This window comes from Poecilia latipinna, unplaced genomic scaffold (assembly GCF_001443285.1).
Source record: "Poecilia latipinna isolate Pla-1442-1.1 unplaced genomic scaffold, P_latipinna-1.0 Scaffold706, whole genome shotgun sequence".
Taxonomy (NCBI): domain Eukaryota; kingdom Metazoa; phylum Chordata; class Actinopteri; order Cyprinodontiformes; family Poeciliidae; genus Poecilia; species Poecilia latipinna.
The window spans coordinates 149479-173488 of record NW_015113322.1 but is presented as its reverse complement, the minus strand read 5'-3'; the positions used below and the strand labels follow the sequence as shown (position 1 = coordinate 173488).

The 24010-nt window shown below is 40.8% G+C and overlaps 2 protein-coding genes across 6 annotated transcripts in view; one reads left to right on the top strand and one right to left on the bottom strand.

Moving 5' to 3' along the window:
* Positions 1-127: 127 nt before the first annotated feature.
* Positions 128-15860, top strand: zranb1a (zinc finger, RAN-binding domain containing 1a). The gene is made up of 10 exons (XM_015045073.1): positions 128-463; positions 2205-3055; positions 5996-6183; positions 8718-8871; positions 10241-10312; positions 10582-10780; positions 11319-11439; positions 13857-13986; positions 14441-14670; positions 15610-15860. The coding sequence occupies exons 2-10, from the start codon at positions 2239-2241 to the stop codon at positions 15823-15825; spliced, it is 2127 nt and encodes a 708-aa protein (XP_014900559.1). The 5' UTR covers positions 128-463; positions 2205-2238; the 3' UTR covers positions 15826-15860.
* Positions 15861-19803: 3943 nt separating this feature from the next.
* The window catches only part of ctbp2a (C-terminal binding protein 2a), a 114608-nt gene continuing 110401 nt past the window's right edge, over positions 19804-24010 (bottom strand). For 4 of the 5 annotated variants that reach the window (XM_015045070.1, XM_015045068.1, XM_015045071.1 and 1 more), the window contains exons 7-9: positions 22415-22542; positions 22092-22209; positions 19804-20084 (exon numbers count right to left, since the gene is read on the bottom strand). In XM_015045070.1, coding sequence (XP_014900556.1) covers positions 19904-20084; positions 22092-22209; positions 22415-22542 — 427 coding nt within the window. In that variant the 3' untranslated portion in view covers positions 19804-19903. Of the gene's footprint in view, positions 20085-21708; positions 21784-22091; positions 22210-22414; positions 22543-24010 lie in introns of all 5 variants that reach the window. The other variant, XM_015045069.1, reaches the window with a different exon arrangement.

Sequence of the window (24010 nt, the reverse complement as noted above, 5' to 3'; positions counted from 1 at the left end):
TCTATCTCTAAAAGTTCTTGTATGACACAAAAAATGCGTACCAATGTGAAATTTTGCGATACCAAAAATTCCGTCGGTTCCTGAAGGCATCCCAGCCCTCAGCCAGATGATTGGTGACGACACCATGCTTGCGTTTATTTTGGCTGTTCTCCTCATTTGTCTAGCTGTCGCCGCCATTAAACCAGACGGGGACAGTTGTAAACCATGGAGAGCTGTGAATTTATACCGTGAGTCGCGGACTTCCGAGAGTCTGTCTTTGTACTGCGAGGTGTCGTTGGGTTTGTAAAGGTGAACATGTGAGAGACAGACGGAGTATTTCGGACTGGGAAAGGTTTGATTGAGCAGGAGGAGGGGAGACGTGGTGGAGGAGGAGGAGGCGGAGGTGGAGAGGGGTAAAAGCTGGACGGGAAGGATTTGTTGTGGTTTTCACCAGTTTTCAAGAGGCTAACACTGTCACGAAACGGTAATATAGTGCATATTTATTTACCTTATTAGGTAACGTTTTTGTGTTTGTGCCCTCGCAGATGATTGTCGGTGTTTTATCGATACTTGGCGAACGTTCATTCGCTACGAAGTTAGCTTGCCAGCTAGCAAGCTTATGCTGAAGGCTGAAAATCCAAACAAAGAATCCACACTATTACACAAACTCAACACTGCCTCTGATAACATACAACCACTGTGTTGCTTTACCTATGTTGAAATTACAAGCTGCCACATTTTGAGGAAGAAATTCGCAAAAATGCGAAGCATTTAAAGGGTTGGCACGTATGTATCGAGCTGTGAAAATGCCAGACTCCCACAATTTAACAGAGCTCTCTGTTGATTTCAGAGTTTTTATCTCTAAGCAAAAATAATAATAATAAAAAAAACCTACTTGTAAATATCGATAATTTTTTTTCCTCCAATTTTCAGCTATGAGATTGCCTCTAAAATGTCTTTGAAAACATGAAACTCGTCTTACTGCTGCAAAACAAAGATCCAACAAATTCTTGCAATTTTGTTTTGTCAGCATTTTGTTTTTTGTTATTTTGTACAGAGCAATGACTCAGATTTTCCCTGCTCTGCTCTTTGTAGATTAACAAGGGCATAGCAAGCTGTTATTATCTGGTTAGAGGGGCTATCCGGTTGTGTAGCCAGCCTGGAGTCGGCTGCCTAACATTGCGTTTGTAGCTTGCTTGAATCAAATCAAATCAAATTTTATTTGTATAGCACATTTCAGCAGCAAGGCATTTCAAAGTGCTTTAAATCATTAAACACAAAAACACAAGAGTCATGCAACATTGAATACACGATCAAAAACATTACATTTTGATTTCTAGCTTCAAAACTTATCTAGTTGGAATATTTTCTTGGTTCATTTGAAGAACTTTACAAAACTTCAAAAGTTTCCCATCATGTGATACCCATGATTTTAACTCATTTTTTTAAAACCTTCACCTCTGATCTTATGTCATTATTTTACCATTAGCTGTACTTTCTCATAGAGCTCAACCATGAGCAAAACCAATGTACTGAATTTTACTCACTGGTTCTGTCAAAAAGCTTCCATGTCAATTTGACAACTTGGAAAATCTGATTTGCAACAGCTCAGTAAGTTTGAGTGTTATAAAACTGAACCTTCATTCTACTTTTATAGACAAACCTATATATAAACACCAGATATTGACTCAGTTTAACGAACTTAGCTTACCAATTGTAGCTTAAAACAGCATCTCTGTTTTTTTTTTGTTTTTTTTTTTAATTAAATAAAAGCTAATCAATGTAATAGCCAGTGCTCCTTTAGTTTCCCACATGGGACTATTGCCCAACAGCTACATTTGTCTTCCACCAGGCCGGTAGCGTCCATCATCAGGAGGGGAAGGGCCTGCACTCTGTTAAAGGGAAACTTTCTCTGGCATCCCATTAAAAGATCTTTAAACTATATGATGAAAGATTTTAGCAGTTTAGAGCCTGTAACTTTTTAAAGTCTTGGTAACCGTCCCATTCCTACTCGAGACTGATGTGGTGGATGAACAAAAAGATATCCACCTTCTAACTGTTAATGTTCCATATAAAGTCGTATAGAAACTCTGGAAGCACAATATCTTTTTACTCAGTCATATTTTTCCATTCTTATCTATATTTGAAAAAATTCTGAAGAAATGCGTTTCTAGCTGAATCCCAAATAAAGTCTGACAACCTCTTTCTTTTTGTCTCACTTGAAGCTGGATTTTACCCACCAGGAAAAAGCAACCCACAATGACGGAACAAAGGGTGAAGTGGGCCTGCGACTACTGCACCTATGAGAACTGGCCGTCTGCTGTCAAGTGCACAATGTGCCGCGCGCCGAGGTTAACGGGGCCCATCATTACAGAGGAGCCGTACAGAAACATCCCCGAACCCGATCCCGGTCCGGAGTGGAATCCCGCTAGAACTGGGAGCGAGAGCAGCCTCCTGATCTGCCCGGACTCCAGCGCCAGACCCAGAGTCAGGACGTCCGGCGTGGCTGAGCTCGCCGGCAAATGGTCCTGCCAGGTGTGCACGTACCTGAATTGGCCGCGCGCCGTTCGCTGCACGCAGTGCCTGTGTCAGCGTCCGCGGACCGGCAGCCCGACGGAGTCGCCCCAGACCTCGGGTACCAACGCAGGCTGCCGCCCCTCCAGCATCCACTCCCCCGTGGACACGTGCGAGGAATATAACGACAGGAACAGACTCAACACGCACCAGCAACACTGGACATGTACAGCTTGCACTTACCAGAACTTGCCCAGAACTACAAAGTGTGTCATGTGTGACCTCCCCAAACCCAACAACCAGGAAGCGGGGGGGCTCCGGGAGCCCCCGCAGTCCTGTCCCCTGATCATCGAGCAGGACGCGGCGCGGTGGAGGGGCAGCTGCAGCGGCAGCCAGCTTCAGAGGAGATCCCCTCCTACGGCCAAGAGGGAAGACTTCCAGAGGATCGAGGTCGCAGCTGGAGCCATGAGCACGGAGGAGCATGAGGTCAACTTCAAGAAGCTGAAGCAGATCAGGAACCGGATGAGGAAAACTGACTGGCTCTTTCTTAGTGCGTGTGCTGGTAAGCGTTTACTTTTCTTATTGCACTTTCGGTTTAGGTAAAGAAACAGTTATTTTTTGTTTTTCCCCTAATCAACATAGGTTGCAATTATACATACAACCCCGGTAACACCCAGTACAAAGTCCTTTATGAAGCTTCGGGCGTAGTCTTATGCATATTTGGCAACTTTGATCAGAATTAGTGTTTTATTTTATCGAAATTATTTGGTTTTCTGGCACAGGATGAGCTTTTGAGCTTAATCCGCACTGTTGGTAAAGTGGAGGAAGGGGTACGGAGGATGGAGGATACACATTTATTATTAATTTTTTTTTTGAGTAGTAACGATGTTAAACAAACAAAAAAATAAATAAATAGTTGAAATTCGGTCCAATTTAACCTTGAGGCTGAGTATGTTCTCAATGTGCCACTGAGAGGATCTTTGAGAATCTCTCGAGTGGGGCTGAATGGGGCGTCTGGGCAGAGCAGTGAGAGTGGAGCCTGTGACCGGAGTCCCTCTTGGCTGCGAGTCAACACGCCCTGTAAACAGTGACGCTTATGTCCCGAGCACGGACCTCCGGCAGACGAAAATAGCCTCGCCAAAAAAACATGAGAAACTGCCAACAACAGAAAACCTGAAGGCAAAGCAACACGTGACCAGCAGTGCACTCTTGACCTTTGCACCGGCTGCACCTCCCTAACTTGCTGTTGAGGATTAGAAATCACTACAGCTGTGCTAGGAGTACTACTTTTAGTCGGTTTAGCACATGTACAGAGGCAGCTGACTCACTAGTTCTCCTTGTGCCGTTTCTAAGCAGGAAGTGTCTGAATCAAGCGGCGCAGTTTGACCAAGACGCCAAGCACTTCCTTTGGTCTGAGAACTCAAGTCTCACTTCACTGTGTTGTTTCCTCATATTTCTGCTGCATTAGACATCTGTAGTCGAGCCAGAATCTCTGTCCCTTTGGTTCAAGTGTCACCTTAACGATTGCCAGCTTCTGTTTTTGTTTTGTTGTTGTTGTTTTTAACGACCAGGTTCCACTGACAACAAGTTCTTTAAGCTTTTAATTAGCGAAAAAGACGAAATGTTAGCCATTTTCAGTATCAATATCTGTATTCGAGGCTCACAATCCGCAAATATTTGAAACCCCCTCCAAAAAATGCTTAAAATTCTCTAGTTTATTAGTTCAACACCAAATTTACCTTAATATTTCTTAATGAGCACCATGGAGACCGTCTTGGTGCTACAGCAGAAGCTAACATCAACAGTCTTCCTTACCGCTGCTCTTTGGGGTTCAGCCAATCAGTGCCAAGGAAAATAAACGGTGCTCCTGGATTGGCTCCTGTGGAAATGCCAGCCAATAGAGTATGAGGCAGCATTGTGTCTTGGATTTTCAGCTTCCCAAGCTTCATTCCTTTAAAATATATTTAGATACACTCTGTTTAAAAAAAAAAAAAATCAGCTCTGTGTAGGTTTTCTGCAAACAATTTGGAGTTGAGTTCTACAGAGAAATGCATGTGGGGGGTCCACTGTACATAATTATGTTTTATAATGATAGTAGTCATTTTGTGCTGCAGTTGCTCTCACACATGCAGTCTGTTTCTTTTGCTACTTAATAGGAACACTGTTTTTATGCTTTCTTATAATTCTTAAAGAGAAATCGGAATCGGGTGAACTCGCCATTAACCGTTCAAGTCTTGATTTGAAAAGTCCTGATCACTGTTTCTTTTAGGTAGTGGATGTACAGGAATTTTTATGTTGGTTGGTTGTCTTTAGTTTTTTTTTTTCTCCTCTTAATCACTAGTTGTCCACATCACAAATACTGTGAGTGAAGTTGAAAACAATCAACAAATAGGACCGGGAATGTAAACACAATTACCGTCTAAAGTTAACTCTGTACCTGATGCTCTTTAGCAAAGAACACAAATGAAAATCTGGAGATAACATTTCAACTTTTATAGAGGGGGGGGGGAAGTAATCTAATATTTTACAAGTTCCTTTCCAGCTCTGGTGCTGTTACAGAATGTGCCAGCTGGAGTCATTTAGTGCCTCGTTATAGATGCGTGTTTGCAGAATGTCACTCGGCGTGTGTAAAATGAGACTGGACGGCTCTCGGGTTCGACTCACTCGCAGCAGCCACCCTGTTTCCTGGCAGAAAGAACCTCCTCACTACAGAGAAGCTGTTTGAGTTTTCCAGCGCCTTGGTGCCCCGCGTGCCATCTAGCTGTTGCACTTTTCACTCATCGCAGATGTTGCCCACAGGGTCCAGAATTAGAGGGGGTAACACTAATCCGCACAGGCCGTCCTCTGCCTGACACAGCCATCTGACGGCTCTGCGTTTAGGCTGCAGGGTTTCGCCTGCTCCCCGCGACTGTGCGAAAGCTGTTCTCACGCTAGCTTTGCTGGACGCTACAGCTAGAGGTCATCCAAACTGTTAACTGACATCAAGATCTACGTTTGCAGTGCAGTCATTTTTGACCTTCGTTTTGTCCATTTTGAACTGCAAATGTTGTCTTTGGCATTTCTTTCAGACTAAAGTTGCTTTTACATGCCGTCTTTTGTTAGCCATGATGCTGATCCAAGAGAGAAAGTTAACGAGTTTTCTCACTTCTGTGACGGTTTTGGTAAATGTGTCCCACTCAGTTGGCCCAAAGTCAGAATTGGTCAATTTTCCCTTATTTGACTCTTATTAAAGATTGATTGGTCAAATAATGCAATCACAGGTTTTATTTATTTATTTTTAATGTCAGTCATATGCATTCAGACTGAACACTCCCGAGATTCTCAGGCTGTTAACAGACTGACTAACAGTAGTTTAATATCAAACAGATGAAGTTTTGTATGAAGCTGATGGACCAATGAGGATTGTATTATCCTGGTGAAAGGGCTTTTATTTACTTTGTGTTTTTAATGCTTTTTTTTTTTTTTTTTTTTTGACCTTGCCGTCTTCCTGCCTCTGGTGTAGGAGTCGTAGAAGGAGACCTGGCCGCAGTGGAAGCCTACAAGTCGTCTGGAGGCGACATCGCTCGGCAGCTCACCGCTGACGAGGTCCAGCTCCTCAACCGCTCCTCTGCGTTTGACGTGGGCTTCACTCTGGTCCATCTGGCCATTCGCTTCCAGAGGCAGGACATGCTAGCTATTTTGTTGACAGAGGTAAGCATTTCGACTGCAGACTTTTATTAGCTTCACCCGCTTGGACTGAAGCCATGCTCTGTGAGGAAGCTGGAACACAGACATCCCTTTGTTAAGCTTGTGTTTTTTTTTTGTTTGTTTTTTTTTTTGTCTGACAGCCAGAAAAAGCAGCTGCTGTTTATTTAGTTAGAATTTTGGTTATTTTTACCTTAAGATATCACTTCAAGGTTAAAGTTTTCTGCCTGATAAAATATGGTTTCTTTGAGGTTTGAACAGCAGTTTCAGTCTTGGGAGAGTTGTTTCGGTTTTCTGTTTAAGGACTTAATTGGAACAAACATTGGTCATAAAGCCCTTATGTAATCATTTAAACTTGGAAAAAAAAAAATCCATATTTTGTGATTTTACTGATGCATTACCAGATCTTGAGTTTTAAAGTTTGATAAATTGAATGAACAGGTAAAGCCTTGCCGGTCAGTGGTCTGAGGAAACATCTTATAAATATGATCTGACTGTCACCATAAATGGCAAAATAGATGGGGGTGCCTTATTTTGCATTTTAAAGTGACCTCCAACTTCTAGATGTCTCTGCTTCTTCACAGCTGAATTGAATAATTGGGTCATTAGCAGGACTTAATTGATGCCAAGGAGGTTCATTACATAAAGGTGTGTTGGACCAAAGACGCATTTAAGAATTGCAAGGCACCAGTCCCTCGAGGACTGAGGTTGTCATGGTGTACAAGACATGTTGACAGTCTTATTGGCAGCAAAGGGTCCCCAGTGAGCTCTCCATGGACCCCCAGGTTGGGAAATGATGCGTTATTGCTTCCTATTCCCCACAGTTCACCGAGCAAACCGGATGTCTGTATCTGCAGTGGAAGTGCTCTTTAAGGATTACATGGAGGATTAGCCTGGCTTCAGTCACTTCTTCCTAATGGGGATGTTAATGCAGAGTTGGAGGGTCCTATAGCCAGAGGAAGCAGTGATACTGGAAGACGGAGGGTGAAACAAGGCCCTCAGTAAGAATTAGATTAACTAAGCCTGCAATTATTGGTTTTAGTTTTATGTTAATTGTCTTGTTGTTTGCTAGTTGTTTCCCTGGTTTGCGTTGATTTATAGAGTAGTTTTATTAATGCACAGGAATTAAGTGTTGGATGTGAATATCACTAAATACAAGTGGTGTAGCATTTACAAAGTGTGGATGTTAGGAGGGAAAAGCAATCACAGTTAACTAGTAACTATTTACAGTACAAGACTAGCAACATTAATTAGTCTAAATACTGATATGCAATTCTAAACTAAGTTTAAAATATCAGCTCTGTGATAATTGCGCCTTTATTTTGAAATGGTAAAACCCTCATTTTATATAAAATGTTCCCTCTTGTGCAAAGTGGGACCTATCCTATTCTTTTAAGTTCTGATCATGATAGCTGCATCCCAATTGTTTGCCGATTTATTAATATTTTCTGATCCAGAACTCCTTTACTCAAACATTAAGTGTTACTTTTGGTCTTTGTGAAGTACAAGTTACTATGAATAAACCATGCTGAAAGTGTCAGTAATACTGCTGCATAATGTGCATATGTCATCGTTCTATTTATGTGTGCAGAGTTCATCACGGCATAAAGATTATAATTTAATCTTCATATTCATCGTCGGTCACAGAGCTCCTAAGCGTGAGCTGCAGAGGTGGAAGGAGACTAGACACACTTCAAAACGTTACTGGTTTCCAGAGACTGCTACTGTCTGCTCTGTGGGTTTTTGTGGTGTGAACTGTTTGTTAAAATAAAGTGAAAAGCAGCTACATCCTCTTGTCATTCATGAGCAGAAACGACACTGCTGTGTGTACACAAGAAACCAAGAAGTTTCACCAAACGGCCTACATAAATAAGAGTTTGCTGCTTTGGTTAAATTATGTCAAGAACATAAGACGGTGACCATTATTAGCTGTTCTCAACAACTTTAAATTAGCAGTTAGGTTAGGGCAATTAGCTTCGCTAACTTAAGTAGCCGTCCCTGTATATTTTCTACGCCATAAATGTTCTTATTGTAAGTCACAGTTTCTCACTTTTCACAAAACATGCATGTTTTGTCTCATCCCAACTTTAAATATATCCCAAAGGAGACGTTGTCCTTGGGTAGCTGTTTTAAACTTAAAGTAACCTGACAAAAATGAGAAATGCATTTATTAATATGTAAAACATTTACCTATAATACAAGAACGTAATCTGTATATTTTGGCATTTAAGGGTGAAATTAAATTCTGGCTGTAACCTTAAGCTTCCAATAACTTGGGACCATGTCGGCTTGGTGACCTGAGCCTATTATCCGCTCTAAGTCCCGGCTATCACAGAAAGAATGGGGGGGGGAAATATATATATTTTGAAAGGAGTTCTTAATCTGTACATAGTGTTTTGTTGTATTGCTAATATTAATTGCATCTCTACAGAAAATTACTCGCACTGGATTAAAAGTTCCCGAGCCGTCTTCATAACAAATGAATAATTTGACAAAGACGACGTAATTTCCAGCCATTCAACATCCTGTTCTTGTTTAAGGTGAACCAGCAGGCAGCGAAGTGCATTCCCTCCATGGTGTGTCCTGAGCTGACGGAGCAGATCCGGAGGGAGATCGCGGCTTCCCTTCATCAGCGCAAAGGAGACTTTGCCTGTTACTTTCTCACTGACTTGGTCACCTTCACCCTGCCTGCAGGTACTCATCACACGCCGACACTTGCAGCTTCTCTACACGTTTTTTTTTTTGTTTTTTTTTTGTCCCTTGTACGCTTTATAATAACGTATTGAACAATTGATTACATTATCTTTTAGTTCCAACAGGCAGAATTAGTGATTCGTTTTCATCTGTGAGTTTACATTGTGACCAAATTTTCACGTGCAATAAAACGCTGCCTTTTTGACTGAAATGGATTAATCTTGTTAATACAGTGGAACTTGTCAAAAGCGTAGGGCTATTTTAGAAATCTGTGTGTGTGTGTGTGTGTGTGTGTGTTGTTTTTTTTTTTTTAAACCCTTAGAAAAGATGCTGTGTTTGCTGCAGCTGCTTACGATTCTGTTTTATAGCTTTCCTTTTCTGCTGACAAATTTCTTGGTAAAAGATTTGCTCAGAGAGAGAGATCCTGGGACCCGAGGCATTTTACGGACAGTCAAAGAAAATTGTACATTTCTAGCAACTTTTATCTCCAACCTCTGTTTGAACTGCAGATCTTATCAAAACAGAGAGGAAATTGACCAATGTCAGCCTAGCACTTCACTTGACCACCAAGGAGCAAAAGCCTCAGTTCATTTAAGAAGCTTTTGTAAGAGCCTGGTGTTTAGATCTGAAGATGTAAACTTTAGCTGACATCTTACTGCAGTAGCCTGAGTCACAAAGTTAACTCATGTGAAATTTGTGACTAAGACTGTCAAGACTATCAGACTGAAACTCGCGTTGAAATAAAATCTCTTTGTCATGATGACAAACGGATACTGCGGCATCCTGAATGTTTTTCAACATGTATGCTAACTTTTATGTCGTATCGGACTGGAACAACTAAAAGACATGACTAGTGCAGGCAGGAGAGGAAAAAAAAAAAAAGAAAATCCTGATCTGTGCTTTCCAGGTCGGAACAGTGCTGACAACAGAACAGCCAACATCATGACTCAGAACTTCTTGAATAAAAGATTACAAAGCACCGTAGCGTTAGATGTGAGGCTGTGCGACTATAATGTGCATGTGTGTGATGCCAATTATTGTTACTGCAGAATGATTTTTGCCCGAGGCCAGCTGCGGGGTTCGGTCTCTCCGAGAAAAGCCGTACGGTTCAATACCGAACCAGAAAATAGCCGGCTGTGTTCTCGCTCTCTGTCGCCTCAGCTCGATGCACACAGAAACGCACACTCCTGCGCCGGGCCGCAGTGTTTACACTGCACCATCGACTAAATGTCACGAGGGGAATGGAAGTGCAAAGAGCATCCCCCCCCTCTGCGATCCATTACTGTGGAGTTGATGTTGCTCTCTCCGCTCACAGTCCAATCACTAACCAACGGCCACGAAAACAAACGTTCCCCCTGTGTTCCGGCAGATATCGAGGACTTGCCCCCTGCTGTTCAGGAGAAGCTGTTTGACGACGTGCTAGACCGAGATGTGCAGAAAGGTATTTGGGATTTATTTATTTTTTTCATATCTGATATCTGGAGTGAAAGAGTAAGCAGTAAGCCGACTGTCTATTGGAGAAATCGGAAGCAAATAAAACGGCTACTTGAAAACCTTCTGAATCAGCCTTTTGTTACATGAGGAAAAATTACATTTTTCTTAAAACCGTTTAAGTTTTAAGTTTCAAATGAATCCTGGTTTGAAGGAATATTCATTGTTTTGTAGTCTTCAAGACAGATCATCATCAACCATTTGTCATTCTGTCCATAGAACTTGAAGAGGAGCCTCCGGTTATTAACTGGTCTCTGGAGCTGGGGACCCGCCTGGACAGCCGTCTCTATGCCTTGTGGAACCGCACGGCCGGAGACTGCCTGCTGGACTCCGTGCTGCAGGCCACCTGGGGGATCTACGACAAGGACTCCGTCCTCCGCAAAACCCTCCATGACAGCCTGCACGACTGCTCCCACTGGTGAGGCGGCAGAGTTCTCAGTACCGGGGAATCCTTCTGACATTTCTTTATTCACACTAGATAATGTTGTTTTTACCATTTTAGAGTGAACCTACTTTGGCCTGTTTGACAGACACTAAAAAAAAAAAATCTGAATGAACTGACTATATTAGATCTATTTAAGCTTCAAACTCATCATGTTTAGCCTGTGAAAACACTCTGACTGAAGCCAGATTCCCCAATTTACATGTTCTGGTCTGAAACGTGAAGCCGTTTTTAGCGGTTGCCCCTGAGGTTTCCTCATCGTTTGTTTTCAGCTTTATAAGTGAGGATGACTTCTCACTTTCTTATGCTTTTTCTTTGCTGAAATAAAACACAGGTTGTTGATCTATTTCTGCAGCTTATTTCCATAAATCCTAGGCAGGCAAATTCTAAAGATTTAAAGATTTAGGGAGAGATTCAACATATAAAAAGTATAAATTATGTTCACAGCTTTGATTTATTTATCATGTGGATCACTGACGAAGGGTCCTTTCTTTGTTTTCTTTGTATTTAAAAGGTTTTACAGTCGCTGGAAGGAGTGGGAGTCCTGGTACTCGCAGAGCTTTGGTTTACATTTCTCCCTCAGAGAAGAGCAGTGGCAGGAGGACTGGGCTTTCATCCTGTCCTTAGCCAGCCAGGTAATTGTTCCTTTATAACTGATGTTTACAAAAAATAGAAAACTAATATATAATAAGAAATATATATTTATGTATAATGTAATCGCAAAAGTATTTACACTATTATTTTTTTTTTTTTTGCTTTTTTTTTATATTTCAGTTCAGTTTAATCAAACGTTAACTGGCTGTTTAGATGAGACGGATAAGAAAATGTTTCAGGGAAACGCTGGAAGAAAACTAATAGTATTTGATGACAACAACCCTAAACATAAAGAATCCTTGGGTTTTAATGTGGCCCAGTCAAAGTCCAATTGAAAATCTATGGCAAAACCTAAACATGGCTACTTGGCTGCATGCTTTCTATAATCGTGCCACTTCTATGAGTGGGTAAAACGTTCAGTGTTGTTGTGCAAGTTGAGACATGACCTCAAAAGACTGGCTTTTGAGGTCAATTAGAGCAAAATGAGTCTGGAAACAAATATATACTTTAGTTTTTAATTTAAAAAAAAAAGTGGATCCTTTTCCTTCCACCTCATAACTATGTGCCTATTTTGTCACTTAAAATCCCAATAGAATGCATTGAGGCCTGTGACTGTAACCTGACAAACTGTGGAAGAGTTCAAGGAATATTTTTTTTAAATTTATTTTTGTTTTTTGCCAGATGCTGTAGAAACAGAAAATATCAGTTAGTCTAAGATATAGAAAGTCATTTTGCATATGTATATAACATACGCAACAACGCACGACTAGACTAGGCATTATTTTTCGTACCAGTACTATTAAGAGATTTGCAAAGAACTGAGGTGGATGAATGGAGTTGCAAGGAGAATAGCTGCAGATTGACAGCTGATCTACTTAAGTGACACGCCTGCTGAGGCAGCACTGCTCCTCAGCACGTGATTTGGGGATTTAGCTGAGCCACTGCTCTGACAGGATAAAGAAATACTGCAGAAGCTTTGATTAGAGATCCTCCACTGAGCCTGAAAGTGCCAGACATATGATGTTGGATGATGGCACTTTTTTTTGTGTCTCACTTTGTTTCTTTTGAAGCTTTTTGATGCGCATTGTTGCGTCTATTTGAGAGAAGTTGCATAATCTGCTTTCTGCTTATTCAGTTAGTACAAAGATGATAAGATGAGCAGGTTAGAGACAGAAACAGAACTGCTGTGTTGCTTTAAAAAAATGACTTTTTTTTTTTTAACCAGGTTGCATTTATGCTTCTTTTTTTTTTTAATCCCCTGTTGCCTCTTGTGCAACTCTCTGTATGTTTAATGTACCAAGATGAAATTGTCTCACTGTTCAGTGAGAATTAAGTTGCCTATCTTGTTCCTACTAGCTATGATCCAAGAAACCAGTTGGAAGCTTGGTGGAAATCCAACTTTTATTTTTTTCCTGGTGACTTAATGCACCATAATGAAACACCGTTGGACCCCAAAGCAACACCACCCTTCAGTGGGACAGTTGTTACTGAGTAGAAGTTTGCTTTTGTCTGCATCATGGAGGTGGTTAGGTTGAAGAGGAAGCACAGATGTAGGATGCTAATAAAAAGGAAACCATTCTCTGTGAGTTGAGACACGCTTGCGGTTTGTTCAGTTTTGCTAAAGAGAACAAAGCATCAAGCAGATGACAGGAAGGCTGAATGGAGCAAAGGTGATCTTGTGGTTACTTTCGACTTTTACTGTCCGTTATGGGACACGTCGCATTAGGAAATGTAGGCAGCCGTTTAAAAATCTTTTGAGATGAATATTTTGGATTTTCTGTCGTACGCAGAGGACGCCTGCTGTTTTTAGTAAAAGTGGCCTGGCAAACTGTGCTAATTTGTTAAATAAGAGTTTAAAAATAATCTCTAAACTTGTATAATCTGGTTTCCTACAGTCTTGGAAAAATACAGAATTTGTTTCACCTTTTTCATATGTCAAGATAAGTTTGAAAAAAAAAAAAAAAAACGGTATCTTTTAATTTTCTTCCTATTGTCTCTGTTAATTTCTGAGAATAAGTTGCTCTACTAATCCATGTAATTTCTCCCCTGCCTCCATGTTTTTTTTGTTTTTTTTAATAAAATATCACATTGCAGTGTCACACTACTATGATTGGTCCATGTGTGATTCTATTTATCCTTCAAATTGTCTATCCATTCATTCGTACAGCCAGGTTTTTGCATATTTTATATTTAAAGCGAGTTATTTTGCCTGGACACTCTCTAAACTTAAGTTGGAAAAGTATTGAAATGTGGCGAGAGAATGTGTAAGCATTCTTACAATGAGTAATAAAAGCCCGCTTACAGTGCTGCAGCGGTGGAATGTTTTTCACCGCTTCTAGTAAATATAATGGTGTACTGCTAATGGGAGAAAGACTAAAGCACAAATCTCACACACCTGACAGGAAATGTATAAATATTAGATGTGAAATGAGATGTTGTCTCCTCTGCTTTCCCTCAGCCCGGGGCCAGCCTGGAGCAGACCCACATTTTTGTTCTCGCGCACATTCTTCGAAGACCCATCATAGTCTACGGAGTAAAATACTACAAAAGTTTCCGTGGGGAAACGTTGGGATACACTCGTTTTCAAGGTGAAGAGTCCAGATCTTAGTCGATGTGGTTTACTTACGTTTTTTTTGTTTTTTTTTTGTTGGTGAATTCTTCCACGTCAGATAAAAATAACGTTTTAAATTATTATTTTTGCGAGCAAATTTGCAAGTTGATATTTTCATGCAGTTCTACCTCTGGCTTTCACATACAAACGCATTGAGTGTACAGCAGGAAGTGCTCTGGCAGAAGTCGCAGCATAGAGTGTGAGTTTGCTTTCAGACACTCTGCTCTGCTAACAATCCTCTGTTTGTTTCCAGTCAGCTGAAAAGCTTCTGATGTCGGATCTGAGCCGGCGCTTTGTCCCTGCTGACTCTCACACACAGTTTAAAAATAAAGTGTACAGTGGGACAGCCTGTTTGTTGCAAGGGGGTCTGAGGGGTCGCCAGGTTCGCCCGGTCCCAGCTCGTTGAATTTGTGTTTTTTTGCGTCCCCCAGGTGTGTACCTCCCTCTGTTATGGGAGCAGAGCTTCTGCTGGAAGAGCCCCATCGCCCTGGGTTACACACGGGGACACTTCTCCGCCCTGGTGGCCATGGAGAACGACGGTTACGACAATCGCGGTGCAGGCGCCAACCTCAATACTGACGACGACGTCACGGTTACCTTTTTGCCGCTAGTGGACAGCGAGAGGAAGCTGCTGCACATTCACTTCCTGTCTGCTCAGGAGGTGGGCACTGATTTTACTCCTGTAGCTGCAAATTTTCTCTCTCTCTCTCTCTCTCTTTAGCTTGACAATTGATATGCTTATTTGATTCTGATGAGAAATGTTTACCATTTCTAAGATTAATAGAGCTCATTCATTATAGCTTTCCTGGCTCAGAAAGTAATGTTGTACAAAATTCACTACAGATTGTGGTGTTGTGGCGTCAGCCTGCTTCATCCATGTCAATACTTGATTTTTCCGCTAAAATGGATAATTAAATTCCCATAAGTATCGACTTTTGTTCTAGGTGAAATGAGATCCATTTACACCAGTCGTTTTGATGGAATTATTTTCTTCAACAAGCAAGGCTTTTAGGAATTCTAGACGTCATTTTCATATGCAGGCTATTGAAGTCTCATGTGATGCTTTAAAAAAAACAAAAAAAACAAAGATTCTCATTTTCATAAATCTAATAAAAGCTAGTGCACCTCACTGCGGTGACATTCAGCAATGAACAGATGTGTGACTGTTGGCTCAAAGCTAAGCTCTTCTAACAGAAGGAAGTAAACTTGGGGCAGAATCTGTCAGCTGTAGTGAACGCTGCGGCTCGACTCTTTACTATTCACACATCATCAGTGAACTTCTACCAGGAAGTGTTAACGATCGGACAAATGTCTTTCATTCTTGCTTTGGAAATTTGCCGCTTCTTTAAAACGCATCGTAGAAACATGTATAACCAAAATAACGGTTCAGAAATCTTGTTCAGCCAACACAAGTTAGTTTTGAGAGAATATTTTCTGCTTGGATAAAATGAAAGAGTAAAAGAAGTGGAGGAGAGAAAAAAAACAAACAAAAAAAAAACATGACTTCAGTTTCCAGTTTGTTTCAGCGCATAGTTTCACCTCGTAAACGACGTTTGAGGAAACTTTTATAAGTGTTTTGACGTGGCTTGCTTGCGACCAGATGGGGAACGAGGAGCAGCAAGAGAAACTGCTGAGGGAGTGGCTGGACTGCTGCGTGACGGACGGAGGCCTCCTGGTCGCCATGCAGAAGAGCTCCCGCCGCCGCAACCACCCCCTGGTCACCCAGATGGTGGAGAAGTGGCTGGACAGATACCGCCAGCTCCACCCCTGCACCTCGCTCTCTGACGGCGAGGAGGACGACGACGAAGATGAGTGAGGCCAGTTGGAGCTTTTGCTTCTTTGAAATGGACATTGTAGGCTCTGGGTTCTGGGCTCTCTAAGCTTTTGTTTTGTTTTTTTTTTTTCCTCCCCCCCTCACCTCCCCACTCACCCTCAAAATGTAAACCACTTCCCTGTTATAATGCATGATTTCTGTGAGCTCTGTTGCAGAGAACGTACCTCTTCTCCCATTCTAAGCACATAAACGCTTCTTAGTTCAAATTCCAAGGCTCACATTCCCCCCCCACGTTTGTTACCTAGTTATCTCATAGAGCTAAAAAAAGAAAAAAAGCCAGAATATGTCTGAAGATGTACCGTATTCCCCAAGCTGCAATAGATTAGCATTTTCATCTACACACTTGCCATGAAGAAATTTGCTAGGATGCCAGTTCCATTTGTTTCATCAGTGGTTGAAGAACAATATGTTTCGCTGAGCACTTATCTTGCCGCAAAGCCCTTATTGATGCCGGATTTATTTATTTCAGACGCCCGGCTTTTAGTTCTCCTCTTTCTGCTCCCCCCCGCTTTCCTTTTAAATTTTGACCCGGGTTTTATTTGATTCACCTTGTCTTGAAGTATTTCATTTTGCACAGTTAAAAACCTACATTTTGTAAGGGGAAGGGGGGTGACATTCAAGTTTGCTGACATTTTTATGTGTAACTCGTAGCTCATGTTTGTGTTTTGAAGAGTGAGGGGTGATTACGCCGGCGGGGAAAAGAGAAAACCAAACACTCTGCCTCTTCTGTGGAGAGCATTAGTATTAAACTTAACTCACTTGCATCCACTTAATTTTTGTCTTGATTTTTTAAAAATTATTTCTTTCTGTTTTGATATGAGCATTAATCCGGTTGGAAATATTAAGAGATGTCAAATTGGATATAATCTTTTGGAATTGCAAGAAGAAAAAAAATCCAAATAGACCTTAAGGAATGGTTTTGGGAGGCGTAGATGGCCAAATTTCCCTTTACCATTTTTAAAAAAAAGTCGATATCAATATTTTTACATTTTTGCCCACGGGAAACATTACATATTTTTATTTTTATAGCAGGCCTACTGTTTTTTTTGTTGAAGAATAGTTTGTATTAATAATATAGTAAAAACCCTTAATTGAAAAGCAAAAACATTTTTCATCTCATGTAGTCAGACCTGATTGGATGCTTATTTTTATACACAAGAGTATGAAAAGTACTGAAAGTGCCTTGTAATTTTGGCTTTATTGTGACTATATTCTGAAATATCCAAAAAAAAAAAAAAAAAAAAAAATTAGCCAGTAAGTTATGGAGAAAAGATGGAATGCATTACGCATAATTACTGACATTTTAAATAATGTTGTAAAAAGTGCAGATACTTTTATATTCAGACCTCAAAGATTAGATTTTAAGAAGTAACAGATGTTTTGGGAACATTCCAGAAAGCAACTTGTAACTTTGTGGGAAAATATTGACTGCGATAAATATGACTGACAATATTTACTGTTATAGTTCCAAGAAATGCAAAACCCGGGTTGGGTTTTATCCAAAGTGTTTGGATTTTAAACCAGTGAGTTCAGAAAAAAAAAAAAAAAAAAAAGTGGACGGTATTAAATTAAATTTCTGCATTTTTTAAATTTATTTATTTTTTTAGAATATGAAGGAAAAACTCCATTCTATACCTGTAATATATGAGATCAAATATTTTGGGTATATACAACTTAGGGATCCACAGATATAAAAATCTGGGGAGATATGGATGACAACTGATATTTATCAATATTATATACATTCCCCCTACCCTTTCAACACCAAAACAAATGCAGCAATATAATGTACTCCCTAGGGCCAAGATTAAAATAAAAAAATAAAGTTGTAGGAAAAATCTAGACTGTAGCCTGTAACTTCAGGGAAAATATTGGCTACATTATCAATAATTACAGTTAGAGGATTGAGGGGAAAATAACGCAACCACTTTTCAAATTCTATCAAGATAATGGTTGATTTAAAATAAAAATAAAAAAAAAAAAAACCTTCCTTGGGTTGTGCTATGCATCATTACTGAGTACTTTTAGTGTATGGAGAATTAAACACAGATGTGTTCAATCCTACAACAGGTCATTTTCAGAAAATAACCTGCAAGTCTGGGGATATGTGGGTTGTAATGGTCTTGACCACATCTATAGTGGTATGTAAAAAAAAAAAAAAAAAAAAACCTCATAATATTGGCGCTTAGAGTAACTTTAGTTTGTGGGAAAACTCCAGAAAGCAACTTATAAGTTTGAAGAATACACAGCCTGCACTCCATATGAGGTAAAAGCTACCGTAAGATATTTTCTTCTAACTTTGCATGTTGCCTTCCAAAGTGTTTAGGAAAGAAAGCCTGTAAATTCAGAGGATGTACACACTATACCATCCATGATTTCAGACTTTATATTATCACAACCTACTAGTTGTGTCGTTTTCATGAGAAGTTAAAGTTTTTGTTTTTTTTAAGATGGAAGGCTTGATAGTTCATTGTACTATATTTAAAATAAATGCATTTGATTAGATCCCGGAAGGCTTCCAGTCACGTTCGAAACAAACGTACTAAACCAGGACGTCTTCTGAAGTCGCTCGCGCCTAAAGATCGGAATCAAGTAACACGACAACTGGATCTCTGAATCATCTCTTTATTTGAACTGTACTGAATGCTAAATGTTCACCTTGTACAAGAAACAAATACAAATACTCACACTAAAAACAAAAACGTACTGCTGGCTGCCTCTTCCGCTATTGTCGGGACACTAAGGAGTTTCAGCTATTGCTCTTACAGAGTACAGGACGACCCCCTCCCCTTCCCCAAAGAACCAGGCCTTGAATAGGACAAAGAAACCGTAAGGAGGGAGGAGAGAGAGAGAGAGGATGGATCACATAGGACTATGGTTATAGGAACATTTAACTAGGCAATACAAATCTAACAGGACTCCTCAAAACTCTTTAACACCAAAAACATATGATGCACCTTGTATAGAAAAATACCACAATGGAGAGGATGACGGAGGAGAGAACATATCCAGACTAACCGGATTAGTCTTAACTTTCTATCTTTTTACAACTCAAGCGATGACAATTCAATGGGAGGGAAATCTGCAAAAAAGTGTTTTTCCTGAGTTAAGAACTGAAGTGTGCTTTAACCCTTTCCTGCCAGCAGTGAATTTACTCAGGAACCTGAATGATCACTGATGGTAGTCGCAGGTTCCCCCTTTTTTTTTTTTAAAACCGAGGTAGCTGTACACCTCTGTATATAACTTAAATCTTTAACCCTCATATCGTTCACCTACCAAAAAGTGGACATCTCCAAAGTATAAAAGTGACCCCTGGTGGCGATGGTGATATTGCAGCTGTGAATTGCTGCCAGGAAAGGGTTGAAAATCACTATAGATTATTAGAACTGATGACAAATCTCATGTTTATTTGAATGATAAATAGATATATGTTGATAATAAATTCTTAATCATTCACGCTAAAAGAAAGAAAACAAAATAAAATCTTTTCTGAGCCTTAAATGTGGGGGGAGGAGAAATCTAAACAACGCACACTTGTTACATAAAGGAGGGATCGGAAAGGTGTTGGGAGTTCTGGAGGGGGATGAATGAGGTCCAGTAGCACAGGATGGTCTTTTTTTTCTGTTCTTCTGAGAAGTGGGCCTATATTTCCCGTGAGCTCTGGTTTGTATAGGGTAGGCAGAACAGAGTCTCATCAGGTAAATCATCCTGGAGCACTAAAAGCACTGGACTCTGTGTCCACAATCATAGGCATGTCCCCAAGGTGGAGGAGAAAAAAACAAAAAACAAAAAAAAAACAACCCTCAAAAACATCATCAAAGAGTAAAGTCGGTACAGAACTCAAACGGACAGAGTAAAAACCGAAACTTTAAAAGTACAAATTGCCCCGTAACACTTCCTTAGTTCCCATTTCCAGGCTGGTTCAACAGGCAGCCGCTTTGTGTCGCTTTTCACTGTCTCTTGGTCCCCAGGTTGGTCGGTTTACTTCGTGATCGGTTTTGTTTTGTTTTTTTCTGAGCGTCGTCAGATGAGATGTTCGCTGCTCGGATCCCTTCGGCTGCTATTGCTCGGTGAGGTGCTCTCTGGTCTCGCCGTGTTTGGAGGGCTGGTTTGGTGACGGGGCCTGGGAAGGATGTGTACCAGAGGGCAGAGTGTGGGCGATGGGGACCCCACCGGGCACCATGCCCTCTAACGCCCCCGGGAGGCCGCCTGGAGCCACTCCAACAACACCCGGCGGATATCTGGCGGCGGAGGAGTCGAGGTTAAGTGCAGTGTAAGCTAAAATATTGAATTTCAGCACACAGCTAGAGATCCTACTGCCTCTTTTCCACCACAGAAGCCTCTTCAGGAACTGATGCACACTTATTAGAAGTTCCTGCATTTAAGGGCTCAGCTTTGATGGGAGTTAGACTTTTAGAAGTACCAGAATTAAATAAAGCTATTAAAATCTTTAGCTTAATGGTTGGAAAGCAATTTGTGAAGAAGTGCTAAGCTAAATCCCCTATGCTACGGTATATATTGAACAAATTTAAAAGTGCTAACCATTTGAGATTACTTATTCTGTTATGCTATTTCAAGCTGAATAAAGGGCAACAATAGGGACAACTTATAACCAATCAGTTAAACATTTACCATTGCCGTGTTTATATCATCAACTTACATCTACGTACTGTACAGAGTGAAAAGTACAGTACAGAGTCTGTGCACCATTGTGTTCTGAATGATCTGAGAATGCTAATGCTAATGTCGATGGCCTTTCCACATGTAGTCGGAAAAATCATTTGGAATGTTCCCCCAACTTGCTCGGAAAGTCGAAGATTTTTTTCAAATGATGATTTTGAGATCCAACATGGCCGCTCATCGCATCATCAATAGTAGCCTTTGGTGGAAACATGCTTATAAGACACACGCCTAAGAGTGCAGACATGTGGTGTCTGCAAATACGAGCAGAGCAAATTAGAAGTGGCGTTTGTGGAAAGCGCAGCTCAACGCATCAGAGGTGCTTAGTTGAATGAACGGCGTAGTCGAAGAAGTCGGAATTTCAAAATGGTGATGCTTAAGAAGCTACTGTTCACCGTACCTCTTACGAAACATCGTTTTAAAATGTACCTTTCACATGAAAGCTCGACTTAATATGTTCAGATTAGAGTTGCATAATCTTGCAACATTGATATTAGATGGACTCCTACAAGAATGTGTTGTAAAATAAACGTTTTCACCACGTCTTAGTTGATGTGAGGAGCGGCCATCTTGAAACTCAAAATTGGTCTTTATGTGACCCTTTTTTTTTTTAATTTAGTCCTAATCACATAAACATTTTGTTACTTTTAATATCATCCGATTTGGGAGTCATGGATTTTCTTCATTTTAGTGAAACTAAATCAAATTCTCATATTTGCTAAGCCTCAACCGAGAATAACTGAATTAACATGAAGTTAATTTACATAAGCTATATAAAGATCTTGGAAGGCATTCTAAAGTAAGTAAACATTTGGAGTTCCTGATTTGGCTCTGTGATATATTTGAAAGGAAGAGGCACTAAAGGCTTTCTAGGAAGAAAAAAATATCACAATAAAACCCATAAACCAGCAAAGAAATTATCCACAAACAAACAAACAAACAAACAAAAAAACCCCAGAAAGAGGAAACTACAGAAAATCTGTCCATCCATGAGATTGCATCTGAATTGCATCATGCTTACTGGGACACTCAAAACCCACATTCACTGCCATCCAGCTCTACTCTGAGTTCAGTCAAACAGGTGAGTTCTTGAAGGGGAGGAAGGGGGGGTCTATAGAGGTAGGGGAGGGCACACATCAGGTGAGTTTAAGGTGAGAGGTTTCCCATCCATGGTGTCTCATTTACCTGCTCCTGATCTAGGCATTAATTTTGTCTTGGGGGATGCCAGATGTTACAGCTTGGAGAGTTTGGTTCACTTGGCTGCATGAAAGAAGGAGACGGAGGTGGACATGCTGAGATAAAAGAACCCAGAACTGAATATAACGGACACACAGGTAGAGAGCATCTGGGGGCTCTGTGATACAGTATCTTGCTAAATAATTCATATCCCCTGATTTTGTTTTTTACATTTTACATTTTGTCCCACCGCACCCACAAACAACGTTGATTCTTATTGGGATCGAATATAAAACGAGTTCACTGTGAAGAAAATTATATAAAATGATCTCTGTCCTTAAATGAACAACTTTTGAAGACACATACTGCCCTCCAGAACTTTCCGCTCCTACCTGTAGGCAGCGCCGTTGAGCTCAGGGTGAACGCCTGGTTGCTCCATAACTCCCCAGGGTGCCGTGGTAACGAAAAACTCCTTGTTCACACAGTTTCGTAGACTATCAGGGATTCGTCCTGCCAAGTGAAACGGACACAGAGTAGAGGACGAATCAATGCAAAAAAGATGGAATGAGCCGCTAGATGGCGCCGACGAGCAGACGAGCTGACTAAACGCATGCAAATCAAGATTACGTGACAGCCTGGATGTTGTTGTGAAATGCTGGTCACGGAGCCAGAGCTGACACCTGTTACAGGGGGGATCTGTGAATGTTCTGCGTACCTGTGATGGCTCTTCGGATTTCAGTGGCAGCCGCCTCCCTCATTTCCAGAGAAGACTGCTCACTGTACCAGGCTGTGTGAGGCGTGCAGATCAGGTTTGGCGCGTCTTTCAGAGGGCCCTGTGCAAAACTGCAGCACACACACACACACAGTTTCTATAAATTTTCCGACTGACAATTTTACGGTTTTATAGTTTGTAATTCTTCAATTTTTTTTGACAGCTTCTAACACTTTTACATTTTTAATAAAAAGCCATTCCATTTTTAATTTTTTTTACATGAGTGTTTTCCATAAATCAGCACTAAACCTGACTTCCACTTTAACAATATGGTTAAGCGGCTAATTCACTACCTTTTTGGTATTTGGAACATTTTAAAATCTAGAATCCTTAGAAAAATCCAATCAGCTGAATTTTCCCCCCCAAAAAATGAATGAAACCCACAATTCAGTTTATGTGAAAATGTAAAAAATTACATTAGGCCGATAAAAACATATTTTAAACACAGACATGTTTGATCATGCGAGGGGCTACGCAACGAAACCATCTCTCGGAAACCATCACTTATAACTCTAAGTGGCGGGACGGTAAAAACACAAAGACTCATTGCTAAAGAAACCGGATGTTCACAGAAAGCATCCAAAAGCAGAGTAATGGAAAACCTAAGTGAATCAGTCGACAAGAAAGTTTTAGAGCACTTCATGCTTCCTTCTGCTTACAAGCCTTCTGCAGATGCTGATTTGATTTTTCCGTCAGACTTGTCACCTGCCCACTTGAGTACTTCTTGACAGTATGATAATGCTTGAATGGCTAACAATGCCTGACCAAAACCTATAAAGCATCTATTTTACTAAAATGACAAAATAGAAAATAAATGAATCAATTTTTTTTTTGTTGGTGTTCAAAAATACTGAGACGTGTAGAATCAGCCAGTCTCCTGTCGAATAGAAAGACAAAAGTTCTCATCCTGTTTATATTCCTTCTCCTCCTCTTCCTCTGTCCTCACAACATTCCTGTCTGATCTGCTTGTGCAACGTCTCGGCAGCAAATCGGATCCGTGTCATGTAGGACAATAGGGGGGGAAAAAAAAAAAAGTTATGAAATCTCTCCCCCAGTCCGCCCCAACCCCTGTTGACATGTTAGGTTAGTAGAGCAGGAGCTCCAGATCCATCTGGATCACTTTCAGCCTCCATCCCCTGCAGCAGCAGCCAGTCAGTTGGGCAGCCAGCCGGAAACACACAGCAACCAAAAAACTCCCATGATGCCCCTGATGCGTGAACGACGCATCAGCACCAGCTACCCCCTGAGATCTGAAACGTGGATCTTTAAAAAGGTGGGAAACTGGAGGACAAGAGTTAGGTGACTTCTTGGCTCACAGCTTAGAAGGAAGAAGGCGGATGTTTTTGCTAGCAGCCTTTAGCCGCAGTTAGCTTATGTCTAACTAAATCTTTATCTATTAAAATGTGCTTCAAGCTAAAGCAATTATGTTGTCATTGCTCCCAGGTTGAACAGTTCAAGTACATTAAACAAAGGGTGGTGAAAACACTGTTACGACTGACGGCGTAAAGTCAATTATTAAATGAGTGTGCAGGTGCCCGT

Coding starts and splice junctions, on each gene's coding strand:
- zranb1a (XM_015045073.1), top strand. CDS start 2,239: ATGACGGAACAAAGGGTGAAGTGGGCCTGCGACTACTGCACCTATGAG. Junction 8,872..10,240: donor CACCTTCACCCTGCCTGCAG/GTACTCATCACA, acceptor GTGTTCCGGCAG/ATATCGAGGACTTGCCCCCT. Junction 14,671..15,609: donor ACTTCCTGTCTGCTCAGGAG/GTGGGCACTGAT, acceptor GCTTGCGACCAG/ATGGGGAACGAGGAGCAGCA.